The following is a 13708-nucleotide window of genomic DNA, read 5'->3' as shown; positions in this document are numbered from 1 at the left end:
TGACAGCCGCGCGCTGCCTCTCGCGATTTCCCGATTAGTGAGACAGTCTCGCCACACTTTGCTCCGTTTGCAACGTGCCGCACGAGACATTGTCTGAGCCAGCCAGTATATCGCGAAGTGAAAACACATATAGAGCGGCGCTCAAATTTCGCATTAGGGAGTATCGTAATCGTCGGTAAAGTTTTATTTACTCTCTGTTTTTGGCCGCTAAATCAGAAGCTTGGCTCGTTTCCTCTGGTCAGTAGCTGGAATGGAAACTGTCGCCTGAAAAACATATCTTGCCTCACAACTCACGAGCACCTAACGGTATGCACCCGCACGGGTAGCTCGGTAGGTTGTGGCTTTCTGCTGCTGAGCGCGAGGTCGTGCGTTCGAATCCCGGCCGAGGCGGCTGCGTTCAGATTGGGGCGAAATGCAAAAAAAAAAAAAAATCTTCTACATAGGTACGTGCGCTATAAAGAAACCCCAGGTGGTCAAAATAACGCACAACCTTACACTATACGGCGTCGCTTGTAGCCTGAGTGTTGCTTTCGGACGCTAAACCCCACAAATGAATCAGTAACGTACGCTTGTTTCGTTTTATTCGCCAGTTTAACGTTGTGGAGAGACCGGTGACAAGTCTTAGCAGCATTTTCAATATCAATTAATTATAACCATCATTTCGATTTTTTTTCTCGTTGTGCCAAAGTAGGTTTGCTTTCTTGACGCTAGTATGGCCTGTTTTCCCACATGTTCTCTTAATATCAGACAGCAGCTACCATGAAGCTCTATATCTTGATGCCTTCTGCCACTAACGCTCTTTCTAGCTCGCCAGCAGCCTTGGCATGGAGCCTCTGATGCTTATGAATGTCAAAGTGGTGCGGAAGGATGCCGAAGAAAGGAAAGGATGAACATTGTGAGCAGCATGAGCGCGCAAATATTGCGGCCATGATCTCTGTCTGAAGAAACAACTGCTTTGCACAGTTGTACAGTTAGTTCAGGCAATCACGTACCACAGCGTACTTCTGTTGACCGCCTCATTGAGAGAGAGAGAGAGAGAGAGAGAGAGAGAGAGAGAGAGAGAGAGAGAGAGAGAGAGAGAGAGCTCTTTAACGAAATACAGAAACTTCTGCCAGAGTGTATGTAGGCGTTTCCGTGCTACTCTACATATAGGGATGGCCATAGGAAAAAGAGGGTGGGGAAAAAAGGCCAAGAAATAATTTTATTATGGTATGTACGGTTGTGGTAATGGTGATTGTATTGATGTAATAGGTTAGTGAATTAAGCCAATGTCTTGAAGAAATTAAAAAAGACAATTTAAAGCTCGACGTTGCTTTGAAGGAGAAGGCATATGTTGCAGAGACCGCTTCAGGTGTTAATTAGTTCTCATGAAACGTTCTCATTCTTTTTATTGAGTGTGTCTTCTTTGTATATCTAAAATGTTTTCATTAATATGCAGTTTTCTTGTAGCAACAAACTTCTCTGCATGAAAGTTTAAATAAGCCCCGCAGCAGCTATGGCTGACCCAGTTGTTCTTTTTTTTTTTTTTCGGTTTCCCTCTCTCCTCCTGGCCACAGCAAATGCGTTGGCTCCGCTGCTGTGCAGTATTAATTTAACACCGGCATTACTCGGTCACTAATGCATGACCGTGCCGCGTCATTTCTTTCTTTAATTACTGTGTTTCTTTTTCATCGCTGCAACTTTGTGCATGTCCTGCTGTTCCGCTTGAACGTGTGAGGTCCCCTAGTTTCAGGCGTCAACTTAGTAGCGCGGACTGGGCTATGTGCGGCCACAAAGGTAACGATGGACGCACAGATGACAGGCAGACAGCTGACACGAAGACAAATTGCATCGCTACGGTGCCTGCTTACTCGCTTCCAGACTGACAGAAGCGGCTGTGGGCTTGATGTATGCAGCACCGGCCAGTTCGTGCGATATAGTAAAATGAAGAAGAATGGCAGGAGAGTATGGCGATTATATATATATATATATATATATATATATATATATATATGTGTGTGTGTGTGTGTGTGTGTGTGTGTGTGTGTGTGTGTGTGTGTGTGTGTGTGTGTGTGTGTGTGTAGGAGGCCGTAACCTGTGCGTACACCGATCGATGCACCAGGGAGAACGAAGAAAGGAAAAGCAGGGGGGGGGGGGGGGGGGGAGGCACAGAAGCCCTGCACAACTGGGTGTGCGCTTATACAACTGAGATATTATAACGGTCAAAAACGTGACATGGAGGCCTGGATGATGCACAAACTACTTTTTGCGATGTGATAAGCTTTTATCAGTAGCCACTCGACTGCTTGCTTATTATCACATAGGAGATTAGTGACGTGAAAAAGGGCATCACATGTGACCGCGCGGCAGCTAGCCATTATACAGACGAGAGTGCGGCTTATTGTTGCTTCGTTTGTATGTTATGTAAGCCTTTGAGTTAGGCAATAGTTGGTCTGTCCTGTATATAGTAATTATATACGATAATGAAGCACGTTCACGTAGCGCTCAGTTGAACGAAATAAATAAAAAAAAAGGAAGGAGAAAACGCAACGAAGTAGATGATCGCTAAGATATTTGGGCTAAACCAGAGTCAAGTTATAGCACCTCGCATAGCTGGAGTATAGCTTATTGTGTTCTCCTATAGATATCGGGGAACTGTAACAAATTAGACCGACTTTGCTATATTTGCAGAATCAGAGACCTTAAGAGCGACATAAAAATGGCGGCCAGCCTCGTTATTTTTAATAACTGCAGCACGTGCGATTGCTAAGCCCCTTCTCGTGTAGCTGATGTCCTCCGTGTCAACAGGCAAGAAGCTACGAGACTAATGACAGCAGCTCAGAATGTTGCAAGGCGTGACCCTTGCAACTGCATGCCTTCTGTCGCGCTCCCTGATGGAAATATTCGATTCCAATCTTGGACAGAAGGAAGGAGAGAGTGTTACTGTGCATTTGTTTGATCTGGTTCCGGTGTCTGCGCTGGGGCGGAAACGTCCTGCGCCCGACCAAGAAAATTTAAGCTCCTCCGTTGTTACTGGGCAATCTTGACACGAGGACTTTCGGAAAATGCAACCGTAAATGCTGACCCACAATGCTGCGGCAACCATCGAGAACTGTCTTTAAAGCTTAATAGGCTCCGATGCTGGCAGCCCTATAGCGCGTGGAGTGCGCGACTATATGGAGGCCACGATCAGGGCTGCATTTCGCCTTTGTCTTACAAAGACCATTCGTGGGCTCTAGCTTGCAGTGTGCGTTATTTTTGTCGTTTTTGCTTTGCTCATATTAGCGTGCTGTAATGTTATTTTCACCATAAAATTTTTAGATTGTACTGCTAGGGTGTCTTTCTTTTCTTTTTTCTCGAGTCCTCCATAGGCAATGTTCATTTGACATTTTTATCAAAGAGCACATGAACACGAGCGAGCGAATATAAATATATTTTTTGTTATAGTCAGAGTCCATGATTCAATAGGAAACGTTTTTACGTTTGATCTGCGTTTACTTACGCAGATCGGCTCTCGCATCGAGTAGCAGCATATACGAGGCGACCGAGCGAGCCGGAACAAGTGTCAAGACGTAGCGATGCCCTGCTCCCACGTGACCACATACTGTGTCGTGACGTCACGACACAGTATTTTCCTTGGAAACGACACCGAAACTGGCTGTAGTAAAGCTGTTATATTAAATTATTTACGGCGCTCTGAGACTTTTCACTTTTCTTTCTAGGGTTTGGAAGCCTAGGGCCTTCATTTAACGCGAGAAAAAAAAAAAAAAAAAAAAAAGCCGGAAATATGTGAGCACCCCTGTAGGTAAAAATCTAAAGTCCTGACATTGACGTTAATGTGCCCGGTATTGGTAGTGTGGATACATATACTATGTAGGTATCACAGACATGTACTTCTGTGCAACGTTTTCAGGCCTCGGGAACTCAACCTCATTTATCATTGAAAATTTTTTCCTTGCTTCATTGTTTCAGCTGTGTACGACCGGGTTAAAAAGGTCATAAAGCTGCTTCTGGACTTCGGATCTCTCATGAAAAAGGCATTCCTGTCAATCAAGAATCTCTTCACCGAAATCTGTACGTACGTTTTTTTTTTGTGCTGACCTTATCGTCTGAATTAACGCATGCGTTCTTTGTTTCCATGTCTGTCTTTTTTCTAATTTTTATTTTACTTGTGCCACGCGTCGTTGTTTACGTTTTTGCAGGTGCCCGCTTGCCGCTTATACAGAATCATCGTCGTAATTTTGTTATGACTCTTGAACACGCGCTTGCTGTATCGAAAACTTCGTGAGCGTCGTCGCCAATTCAACGCTGCTGTTGGTCTTAATTCAGGTCGTACGCGTGGCGCGAATGGTGTGGTACAATCTTGAATCAACGCGGGCACCTGCCATTGCTATGGCATGTAGATTGACGAATGCATGGATTCCGAGATCGCGTGCGCAGTTTCTGCTCCTGCGCCGCACGTTCTCTAAGTCCATGTCACGTGCGTAGAGTTTCCTATGAAATTCTCAGACTGTGGCGCTAGTGTCAATGAGAGCTGCAAATATGGCGGTCGACTGATCGGTTTTACGTGGATTTGTCTAAACATCATCCTTCCGGCTTCAAGCGGGTTTGTGACTTCGCAAATAAATCATTTCCAACAAAAAATTATCACGTTGTAGCGGCGGTGAAGAACCAGGCAGTACCAAAACTATGATTCACGAATAAACTTTTTATTGGACGAGCTCATAGCCAGGAAAAAGAAAACAAACAAAAACAAGCAACACTCGGATCACATCGATAGAGGCGAGCACAGTCGTCGGCCGTCGAAATTTGAACTCGCGAGTCACATGCATCCGCTATTTATCCGCGTCTTGCTTATTTTCCGGACAGGCACGTGATCGCTATGCTGTAAAATGCGGTGCAGAATATGAACAATTCTAGAACATTTACTTTAGCGCTTCGCTAAAGTTTCGCTTCACATAGATCCCGACATCTGCATTGGATCTGCATTTTCTCCCTCGTATAAGAGCACCTAGTGGGCTACGCGCTCGAACACAGCTCCAATCAAGTTCGTTTACCGAAAACGCAGGAATGATAGCGATGCGGTGGAGCAGGGGGAACAACAGCCAAAATTTAGGCGATTCCAGCCAAGCATGGACTTTCCTTTGGCGAGTGCGAACAGCTCAAATGCACGCGTTTTCCTCCTAAATAAACAAGCAATACTATCTTCGCATCTTAATTATACTAGTGAAGAAAATGTATTCGTCTTTAGGACCAAGCACTCTGAGATCACTATCGTGTTAGTATAGTTCATGCGCTCCGTATGTAAAGCTTGGTGCAGCGTCAAGAAAAAAAGACAATACAAAAAGCAAAGAGTTGCGATAAGGTTTTTTAGTATCAGGTTCCTGCAACCGCGTGTAGGTCGTCTCACTGTCATCGTGCATAATTGAAGAGTCAACGACAGTGTTAGGAAGTTTGTTCGCTGTGCTCGCATCTGCGCTGATTCGAAAAGCACAGCTCATTGTATTCGACCGCTCCATTCAAGGACGGGACGCGCAAACAGAAGTCAGCGCAGGAAAGCTGTGGGATTGCACAAACGGCTGCTTTCTTCTTCATATATTTGGCCCTGGGGTAATGAGCTTACCACATGGGTGTAATTTAGCCACCAAACAAGCCCATGGTTCTGTCCGACTCCCAGTTGCGTCTAGACTTCCGCATTTTGTGCGCTGTTTTAAGTATTGCTAGGCTTAAGGGGACGCAACCGATAGCCTATTGTTGTGTGGGGTTAGGAAGGAGGACTGAGCTGTCCTTTCTGGTTAACTGGCATTGTGGGAATTACCAGGAGAGGTGAGAGTGTTGCACTACTCGTAGCTCATTGTACATGTAAGGTTGGACGCAGTTTACCAGCATGCACACCTTAAATGTTAAATGCTCGTTCGCATAAGCTCTCTGCAGCCGACGCATAGTTTACGCCCAGTTTCGACGCCAATTGACCACTCTCTGGTTGTTGTTATCGGTCACATTCGTGAAATATTCACTGGAAAAGAGTCCTGCGTGTTTTGAAGTTTCTGTTATTGACCGACTGCGTGACTGATTCGCTATACTCGAGCGCTGCAGTCAAAACACTTTTGCTAGAGGATCCAACGAGACCATATGGTGTATGACATTCGTAGCACGCAATACTAATTACGTCAGGACTTTTACACAAAAAAAAAGTAACACTTCATTCAGGGAGAGAGGGACTCGATTGGCACTGATGATTCCTGATTAACTCGAGATTTAGGGAGAGGCTCGGTCGCAGTGATTATTTGCATTTGTCGTATACGGTGGAAAGAGTAGGGTTATGGTTTTGGGAAGGTGTGTGTGTGTGGGGGGGGGGGGGTAGGGGGGGGGTAGGGGGTTGGTGCTATGAAACACATTGAAAACTTTTCAAACCTTGTGGGAGTACTGTTATTAATAAAGGAAAGTTACGAATAGGGCCAGAACACCCGCCGACATAAAATCCTCGCCACGCTGCCACTTTATACATACAAGGATCCAGTTCGGTTTGCCGAATCGACTATGAGCCCTCTTAGTGCAGAAAAGAGCAGTAATTGTTCCATAAAACGCAGCGCTGCATACTGGACAACGAAGTTTGCACGCGGTGAAAACAGCATGCATATATATTAACGTGGTGTGAGTGTAGCCTTGTGCAAGCTCATTTACGAACGCATTCTTCTTTGATCACACGCGTGTGCATCAATAAATAAGTGCGCTGATAATCGGTACGTAAACTTTTCCGACTTCGTGCTGTTGAACCAATTCGTTGCTAAAGCATCCAAAAAGCAGACACGAAAGCTTGACCCCCTCCCTCTTTCACACAAGCCCATGTACGCAGATAGAGAGAGAGAGAGGCAGAGAGAGAGGGAAGAGAGAGGGAGAGGGAGGGAGACCCGCACCCTTGTGTTTTCACTTTGAACAATTTTGGCTGATAAAATTGTAATAAAATATTTTTACTGCTGTGGCTGGGTGACTTTCATAACACAGACGTGACTTTCTTACAAACCAAAAAAACGATACCTGCCACGACCTCACCTCTTTGATTAAGCCGAGAAAGCACGCACACGTGCTCGCAACCATATCGGACGCCCTATGATATGTGCATATCTCCGTCCAAAAGAGAAAAGATAGTGACGTTCGCATTGGAGAGAGACAGTTGTATTACTGCGCTGCCGAGTGTATACCCAAGGCTACCGTGCAGATAGGCAGAAATTGCTCAACCGGTTTGTCGACCGGTTGTCAGTACGAGCCACTTCGCATGGCCCACAGAGGGCATTAAATCTTGCGCTCCGAGTTATTTACAAGAGCAGGCCGCTCCGTGGGGCTTCGAAGAACATCGCTGTCGTGCCAAACTTCGTCTCTCGACATAACTCTTGCACACTCAAGTGTAGCACGCAGTGCGCGATCGACAACCCGCCTTCCCTACTGCCTCTGTGTTCTAAGAAGCGATGAAGGCGAGCCGGACTTATTGCGACAGCGGGTAACATCGAAGGTTCTCGCCGGGCATCGCTACGAAACAGTGAAGCGGAGACAAGATGACGAGTCGTTTATTTCATTTTTTATATCGACGATAATAAACGCTAAACTCCTTGCGTTCTGTGTGTTCAGAGCAGCGGACGTGAGACGCGAAGCAACTAACTAGCCTATAGTCGAACCTCGCACGAATAAATCACAGAGCTCTGTCGAATCCAGAGAAGTGGAGGAACCATCGAGAATCCAGACATTGCGATACCGCCGTGCCACCGCGTGCCTCGGGGAGCTCAGAGATAACTTCAGCGTTATAGTTAGATTGACGAACGGAGCTCCAGGAGTCGCTTATTACGCATCAGCGCACTGCCCGACTCTTCTCGGGTTAGTTATGGCGACTGTCTTGCCTAGACTAGCGATACTGCAGGTTGACCTGGAAGTCAGGGTCTATTTGGAATGTTTATAAACTTGAACGGTGGGCGAACGGAACAGCGTGCCTTCTTTAATTTTATGATATTTATCGCCATGAAGATGGTAGCAGAGGATAACAGGCGACAACAGACACCGACGTCATTATATCTACAAGGTGTCTCAGCTATCACGCCCAAGATTTAGAAATATGCAAATGCCACGTAGCTGGACAGAACCGGGGTAATGTTGTTTGCCGTCGCTTGGAGATACGCAGATTGTTTTTTTTTGCAATCCGCCTAAATACATAATTAGTCTTAATTAATTAATAAACTTCTCAAATATTATAATTAGACGAAAAGTGTCAATGAGAAAATTGTAGAGCAACATGAAAAACTCCCGATACAGCTTTCTGTTGCTCAATACGTGCTACATAAAAGTTTTTCCTAGCGTGAAAGAAGCCCGCGAATACACGCAAAGTGCCTCGAATGGCCGGTCACGCGGCAATTTCGCTTGTATTGGCGGCCTTCTTTCACACTCGGAAAAGCACTTTTATGTAGCACGTATTGAGCTTCTCAGAAAGCTGTAGCACGGGAGCGTTCACAAAGAAAGCTTCCCATTAAAAAAAAACAAAAAACAAAAACAAAACAAAAAAAAAACCGACTTGGCTGACAGTACACTATGACGACATTTAATTACTCAGTAATTACCTGAACTCACTATAAAATGCACAAAGCATAATCCCACTACTTTCTTTCAGTAGCGTCTGCGGTGGTTTAGAATATACTTGTGTAATTTTTGCACATTCATCTGCAGTTCATCATGGTTCGTGACTGTAGGGGCTTATTATGACTCCAAGCGATTTCTTTTCATGCGCGAATAAGGGAAAAATATAAAACGAGTTTTTTTTAACACAGCAGCAGACCACCGAGGAATTAGAAGAGATACCCTGACAAATGCTTTATTGCAGTATTTGTGGAAATCCACATATGCTATGCATAGACGTTTCTGCAGGCCTGTAGACGAGGCTGAGGTTTAAAGGGGTCCTGAACCACCTTTCGGGCTCGGTGAAAAAACGCACTGCGCGAATGACCTCTACGCTGCTGTGAATATTTTAGCCAAATTTTCCAGTCGTACCCGATGCGTGGTGCTCGCAAGTGGAGCGCGAATTCATTTTTTTTAAGCGCGCTCTTTTCAACAGAAGCCTGCTCCTCACTCTTTTCTGGACGCTTTTATTTCGTAATATAGCAGATTCCCATACACGGCTGCTAGTGGCCAATAGCTGGCATCAATCGAGAAGGGTGTTTGGATCAGTGTGCTTCTTCCTACTGCTACTGTGTATATTTACTGACGCAGTTTAATAAACATGCTGAAGTAAGCGAAAATCTGCTTTCGAATTTCGATAATAATTACGTATACTTCCGGAAGAAGCCGATTATCGTCTGCTCACGCTCGGCCGCGGCCGTCCGTGTAGGAATTAAACTTCGGCCACCCTGTTTATCGGTGTCGTAGCCGTCGTGTCTCGCTAATTTCGACTAGTTTTGAAAACGCTCAACTATAGCCTCGGACCACGCAAAACTTAAGGTCAGACCACACGCACGCTTGTCAGCGCGCGCTCACTCCTGGCCGTTCCTGGTTACACGCCTTGGCAGACTTCGCTTCGTACATGAGCGTGACAACGCTTCAAAATGCGTATATGAGATGTTGGCTATTATTCGTCGGTCAAGCTGGTGCAGGATAAAGCCGGTCCGCACCACGTAGCAAGGCCACACTGCAGCCTATGAGCGCGAGCGCGCACTCAAGCCCTGACTTGCAGAAAGCAAACGCTGCGCATACGCATTACAATTTCATGTAGCTGCGGTCTGCACGTCGTAGGCGCCGAAATCTCAAGTAGTGGCGTCTACGTGAACATCCCAAAATTTGAACTGCGCGCCACAGTGACGTTCAGTAGAGGCGAAGCGTTGTGAGCACGCCCCGCTCCGCCGTTGCCTTCGTAGTGCAAGTCAGTGAAGAAGGATCGGAAGCACCATGTATAGAGGGCGATTGATTGCCACAACTCCGCTTTCCTTAACACATTGAAGTAGCGTATTTTCTCGCATATAACCAACACCAAAAATTGGAAAAAATTGCTTAAAAAGTGGGGGTGCGGGGTTATCTGCGAAGATTCCCGAAGGGAGGGGGTGGGGAGTCGGCTTCACGGCAACGCGCGGCCTACCGTGCAGAGTCCGCGTTGTCGCTCATGCCTATCGACATGCGGACGGTTAAGCACTAAGACGCCAACACAGGTTAGGCCAGATCCCATGCATATCGGGTTAGATGCTTTCGCATGAGTCGCCGTTTCTTGTAAGCCCAGTTTGCACAGTTGGCCAGCCTTGTTTAGGCATCACGAGTGCGTCTCGGCGGCAGTCTTTTACAGTGAAACAGAAACTGCTTGAAGATCGTAGCCGCTGCTGAAGAAATTGGCAACAGAGCTGCTGCGAGATGGTTCCGAAGACGATTGCGTCTTTGAGAGCGGCGATGAAGCCTCGATGGCAGCAGTGAATCGGACGACAGCACTGACAACGTTGTGGCAGTCGTTTTTGAGAGAGAGAGAGAGAGAGCACTTTATTTGCTCCTGTCAGAGAGTATGGGTGATCGGGGTGAGACGCAGCTCCCCCTTTCACCGTCTACCTCCCCCCTAGACGTCGGCCGGAATCAGTTGGCTTCCGGCGGCGGCCTGGGCTTGACAAATGGCTTGTTTTTGGAGTCGTTTTGAAATAAATTTGTTTTGAGTACGAAATGATGACTGCACGTAGTTGTAACTTCCTAGTCCTCATTTTTTTCGGATGCGCGTGCGGGTTATACGTGAGGTTATTTTTTTTTTCTTTTCGTGGAGTTCAAAGTTAGGGGTGTGGGTTATACGCGCAAAATACGGTACTTTCTGCGGGAAAGTATTTTTTAATGGTCTATTTTAACTTCAAATTCATTTCTCGACTTCGATAAAAAGCGGTTGAGGGGCCGCTTTAGGTACAGTTATATCGCAGCCTAATAATTATCCGTCCGTAGGGTCTAACACAACTTACGTCTCATTAAAAAAGATGTATATTTTTTTGAGATTAGGAAAAATTAAAGTAGACATTGCCTTCCCAGGCCCCCTGCAGGCTTTAAATACAATGTGACTGGACTGTATAGCTAATAGTTCTTTTTGTTTCAGACAATATAATACCTCTTGCGCTGTATATTACTTCACAGAATATGGGCTGATAGAACTCTCTGGCCACTTCAGCTTATTGCAGTGCAATAGAGCTAGGCCTTTTTGATCGCTGCGAGCGTTCACTAGGGGTGAACACACATTCGCACACGTACGCAGGAATTGTACATCCAACGCGAATATATTCTGCAATGTAACCGCTTAGTCAGACCCTGGAGTTTGGGGCGTTTAGAATTGCACAAGGGGGCCTTGCAATATTTAATGAGAATTACAAGACTTGATCAGTGTGATCAAGATCTGTAATTCCGAATGTCGGCTGAAAATGGGGTTGAATGAAACCGAAAAGTCACTATTGATGCTCGCGTGGCTGCTCTAGTAAAACTCCTGGATGAAAAAAAAAAAAAAAAGAAAGAGCGGCGATTTACGGGGTAAATGCGAGACAAATGCGTTAACATTACTTCGCACCTCTGTGAGGTACCGGATCTATGATTTAAATCATGTTCACCACATTGCAAAATGGGTATATGTATGCATACCTCTACCACGTGACCGGCTTCCCACAATTCACGCACATACACTGTTTTACACTTTGAGACTACCAATGCTAACGCGTTAAAACAGTTTATTTGACCTCGATTATAGTACTGACCAGAGGAGTGTTATGTGCTCGTGTGTATACTCAAGCTGGCGGAATCACTGTTGATGATATAATGATGGTGTGATGTTGTAATGAGACCAAGAGATTTAATTTCCCCAGGGTTACTTAGAGGGGTCCCAAGTTTTGAGCTAATACATGGGCGGTGAAGGGCAAAAAAGAAACGTATTAAGGTACCTGTCTTGTTCGAATATGCATCTGCCCCGTCAGTTAACATTTAATAACGTTAGGACAAGTTTCCTTATAACACAAGTCCGTGCTTGTCAGTTTTCGTCCTTGGTGAAGCTGAGCATTGGCGACGATGCGCAACGCAGTGACTCTCCGAAATGCGGTAGGCTGGACTTAAGAGGAGCGTCATGAAAGCAGAAATTGTACGCGTAATGTGTGGCGCCATCTTCACTTAGCCAGTTGTTAACCAGCACGACATTTTTCGCGCATATAGGTTCCCTGCACGCGAGGACATGGCGTACACAGTGAAGTAGAACTCATACTTCTTGCAGATACCTTTTGGGTTGATTACCGTTATGAAATGGCTGCTTGATGTGGTGTTTATCGATGCCTCCGTGCCATGCGTCGCCACCGCTGTCGCAGTCGCAGCCATCCGCCGTGCCATCCGGTGGCTGTACAACCTGGTAAACGTGTGCAACCGTCGCATGGGCGAACCTTACGAAAAGTGCCGCAAGCCGCTGGTGGACGCGTACGCCGACTGCTTGGAAATGATGCCCGACCTTCTCGAGTGGATCTGCTCGCCTGTCAAAGCGGTCGAGCAGCTCTGTCACGTCGCGAAAGGTAAGCACGTTCTTCTACATGCACCATCACTTGTGACTATAGGAACGCGAGACGCGCGCATGTTCGAACTCGGGCATTCTCTAATTGCCGATAAATACTTGGAGGACGAATTCTATAGTGACCTGTACAGTACCCAAGCAACCAAGCTACTTTCATTCAAAGTAGTGATGAACAGGATACAAGGGCTCCTTCTATAACCAGAGATGAAGTTAGAAGGCGTTGGCAAGACATGACCAGGCGAAAATCTGCTGGAGAGATGAAATAACACTCAATTTAGTTAAGAATGGAGGAGACGTCATGCTTGAAAAGCTTATGGTCATTTATACGCACTGCCTCACAACTTCAGTATACAGAGAGCTGGAAGAATGCCAACATTAAACTAATCCATAGAAGGGAGACGTTAAGAATTGAAGAATACAGACCTATTAGCTTGCTTTCGGTATTCATAGGTATTCACCAAGATATTTCCAATAAAACCAGGCAACACTTGACTTCAGCCAACCAGAGAACAGGCTGGCTTCAGGAAGGGATACTCTTCGATGATCATATCCATGTCATCAATCAGGTAATCGAGAAATCGCGAGTACAATCAACCTCTCTATATGGCTTCATAGATTATGAAAATGCATTTGATTCAGTAGATATACCAGCAGTCATAGAGACATTGCGCATCAAGAAGTACAGGAAGCATAGGTGAATATATTGGCAAATATCTACAAGGATTGCACAGCTACATTGGTTCTCCAAAGAAAAGTAGAAGTGACCTGTCAAGAAGGGTCAGGCAAGGAGACACAATCTCTCCAATGCTATTCACTGCATGCTTAGAAGAAGTTTCAAGCTCTTAGACTGGGAAGCCTAGGAGTGAGATCAACGGCGAATATCTCAGCAACCTTCGGTTTGCATATGACATGTCCTATTCAGCAACAATGCGAAATTACAACAATGATTGATGACCTAAACCGAGAAGTGTAAGTGGTTTGAAGATTAATATGCAGAAGACAAAGATAATGTTCCAATAGCTGGCAAGGAACAAGAATTCAGGATCGCCAGTCAGCCGAGTCTGCAAAGGAGTACGTTTATCTATCACTGCTCAAAGGGGACTCTGATCACGAGAAGGAAATTTACAGAAGAATAAATTGGGTTGGAGTGCATATACGGCAGGCATTACGAAATCCTGACTAGGAGCTTACCACCCTCGTTGA

The 13708-nt window shown here is 45.7% G+C and overlaps 1 protein-coding gene across 1 annotated transcript in view; it reads left to right on the top strand.

Moving 5' to 3' along the window:
• The window catches only part of LOC119456978 (DC-STAMP domain-containing protein 2-like), a 33605-nt gene that overhangs the window by 4063 nt on the left and 15834 nt on the right, over positions 1-13708 (top strand). The window contains exons 4-5 of the mRNA XM_037718798.2: positions 3952-4053; positions 12309-12506. Of these exons, the coding sequence (XP_037574726.1) occupies positions 3952-4053; positions 12309-12506 (300 nt within the window). The remainder of the gene's footprint in view (positions 1-3951; positions 4054-12308; positions 12507-13708) is intronic.

This window comes from Dermacentor silvarum, chromosome 6 (assembly GCF_013339745.2).
Source record: "Dermacentor silvarum isolate Dsil-2018 chromosome 6, BIME_Dsil_1.4, whole genome shotgun sequence".
Lineage (NCBI taxonomy): Eukaryota > Metazoa > Arthropoda > Arachnida > Ixodida > Ixodidae > Dermacentor > Dermacentor silvarum.
This window is presented reverse-complemented; position numbering and strand designations above follow the sequence as displayed.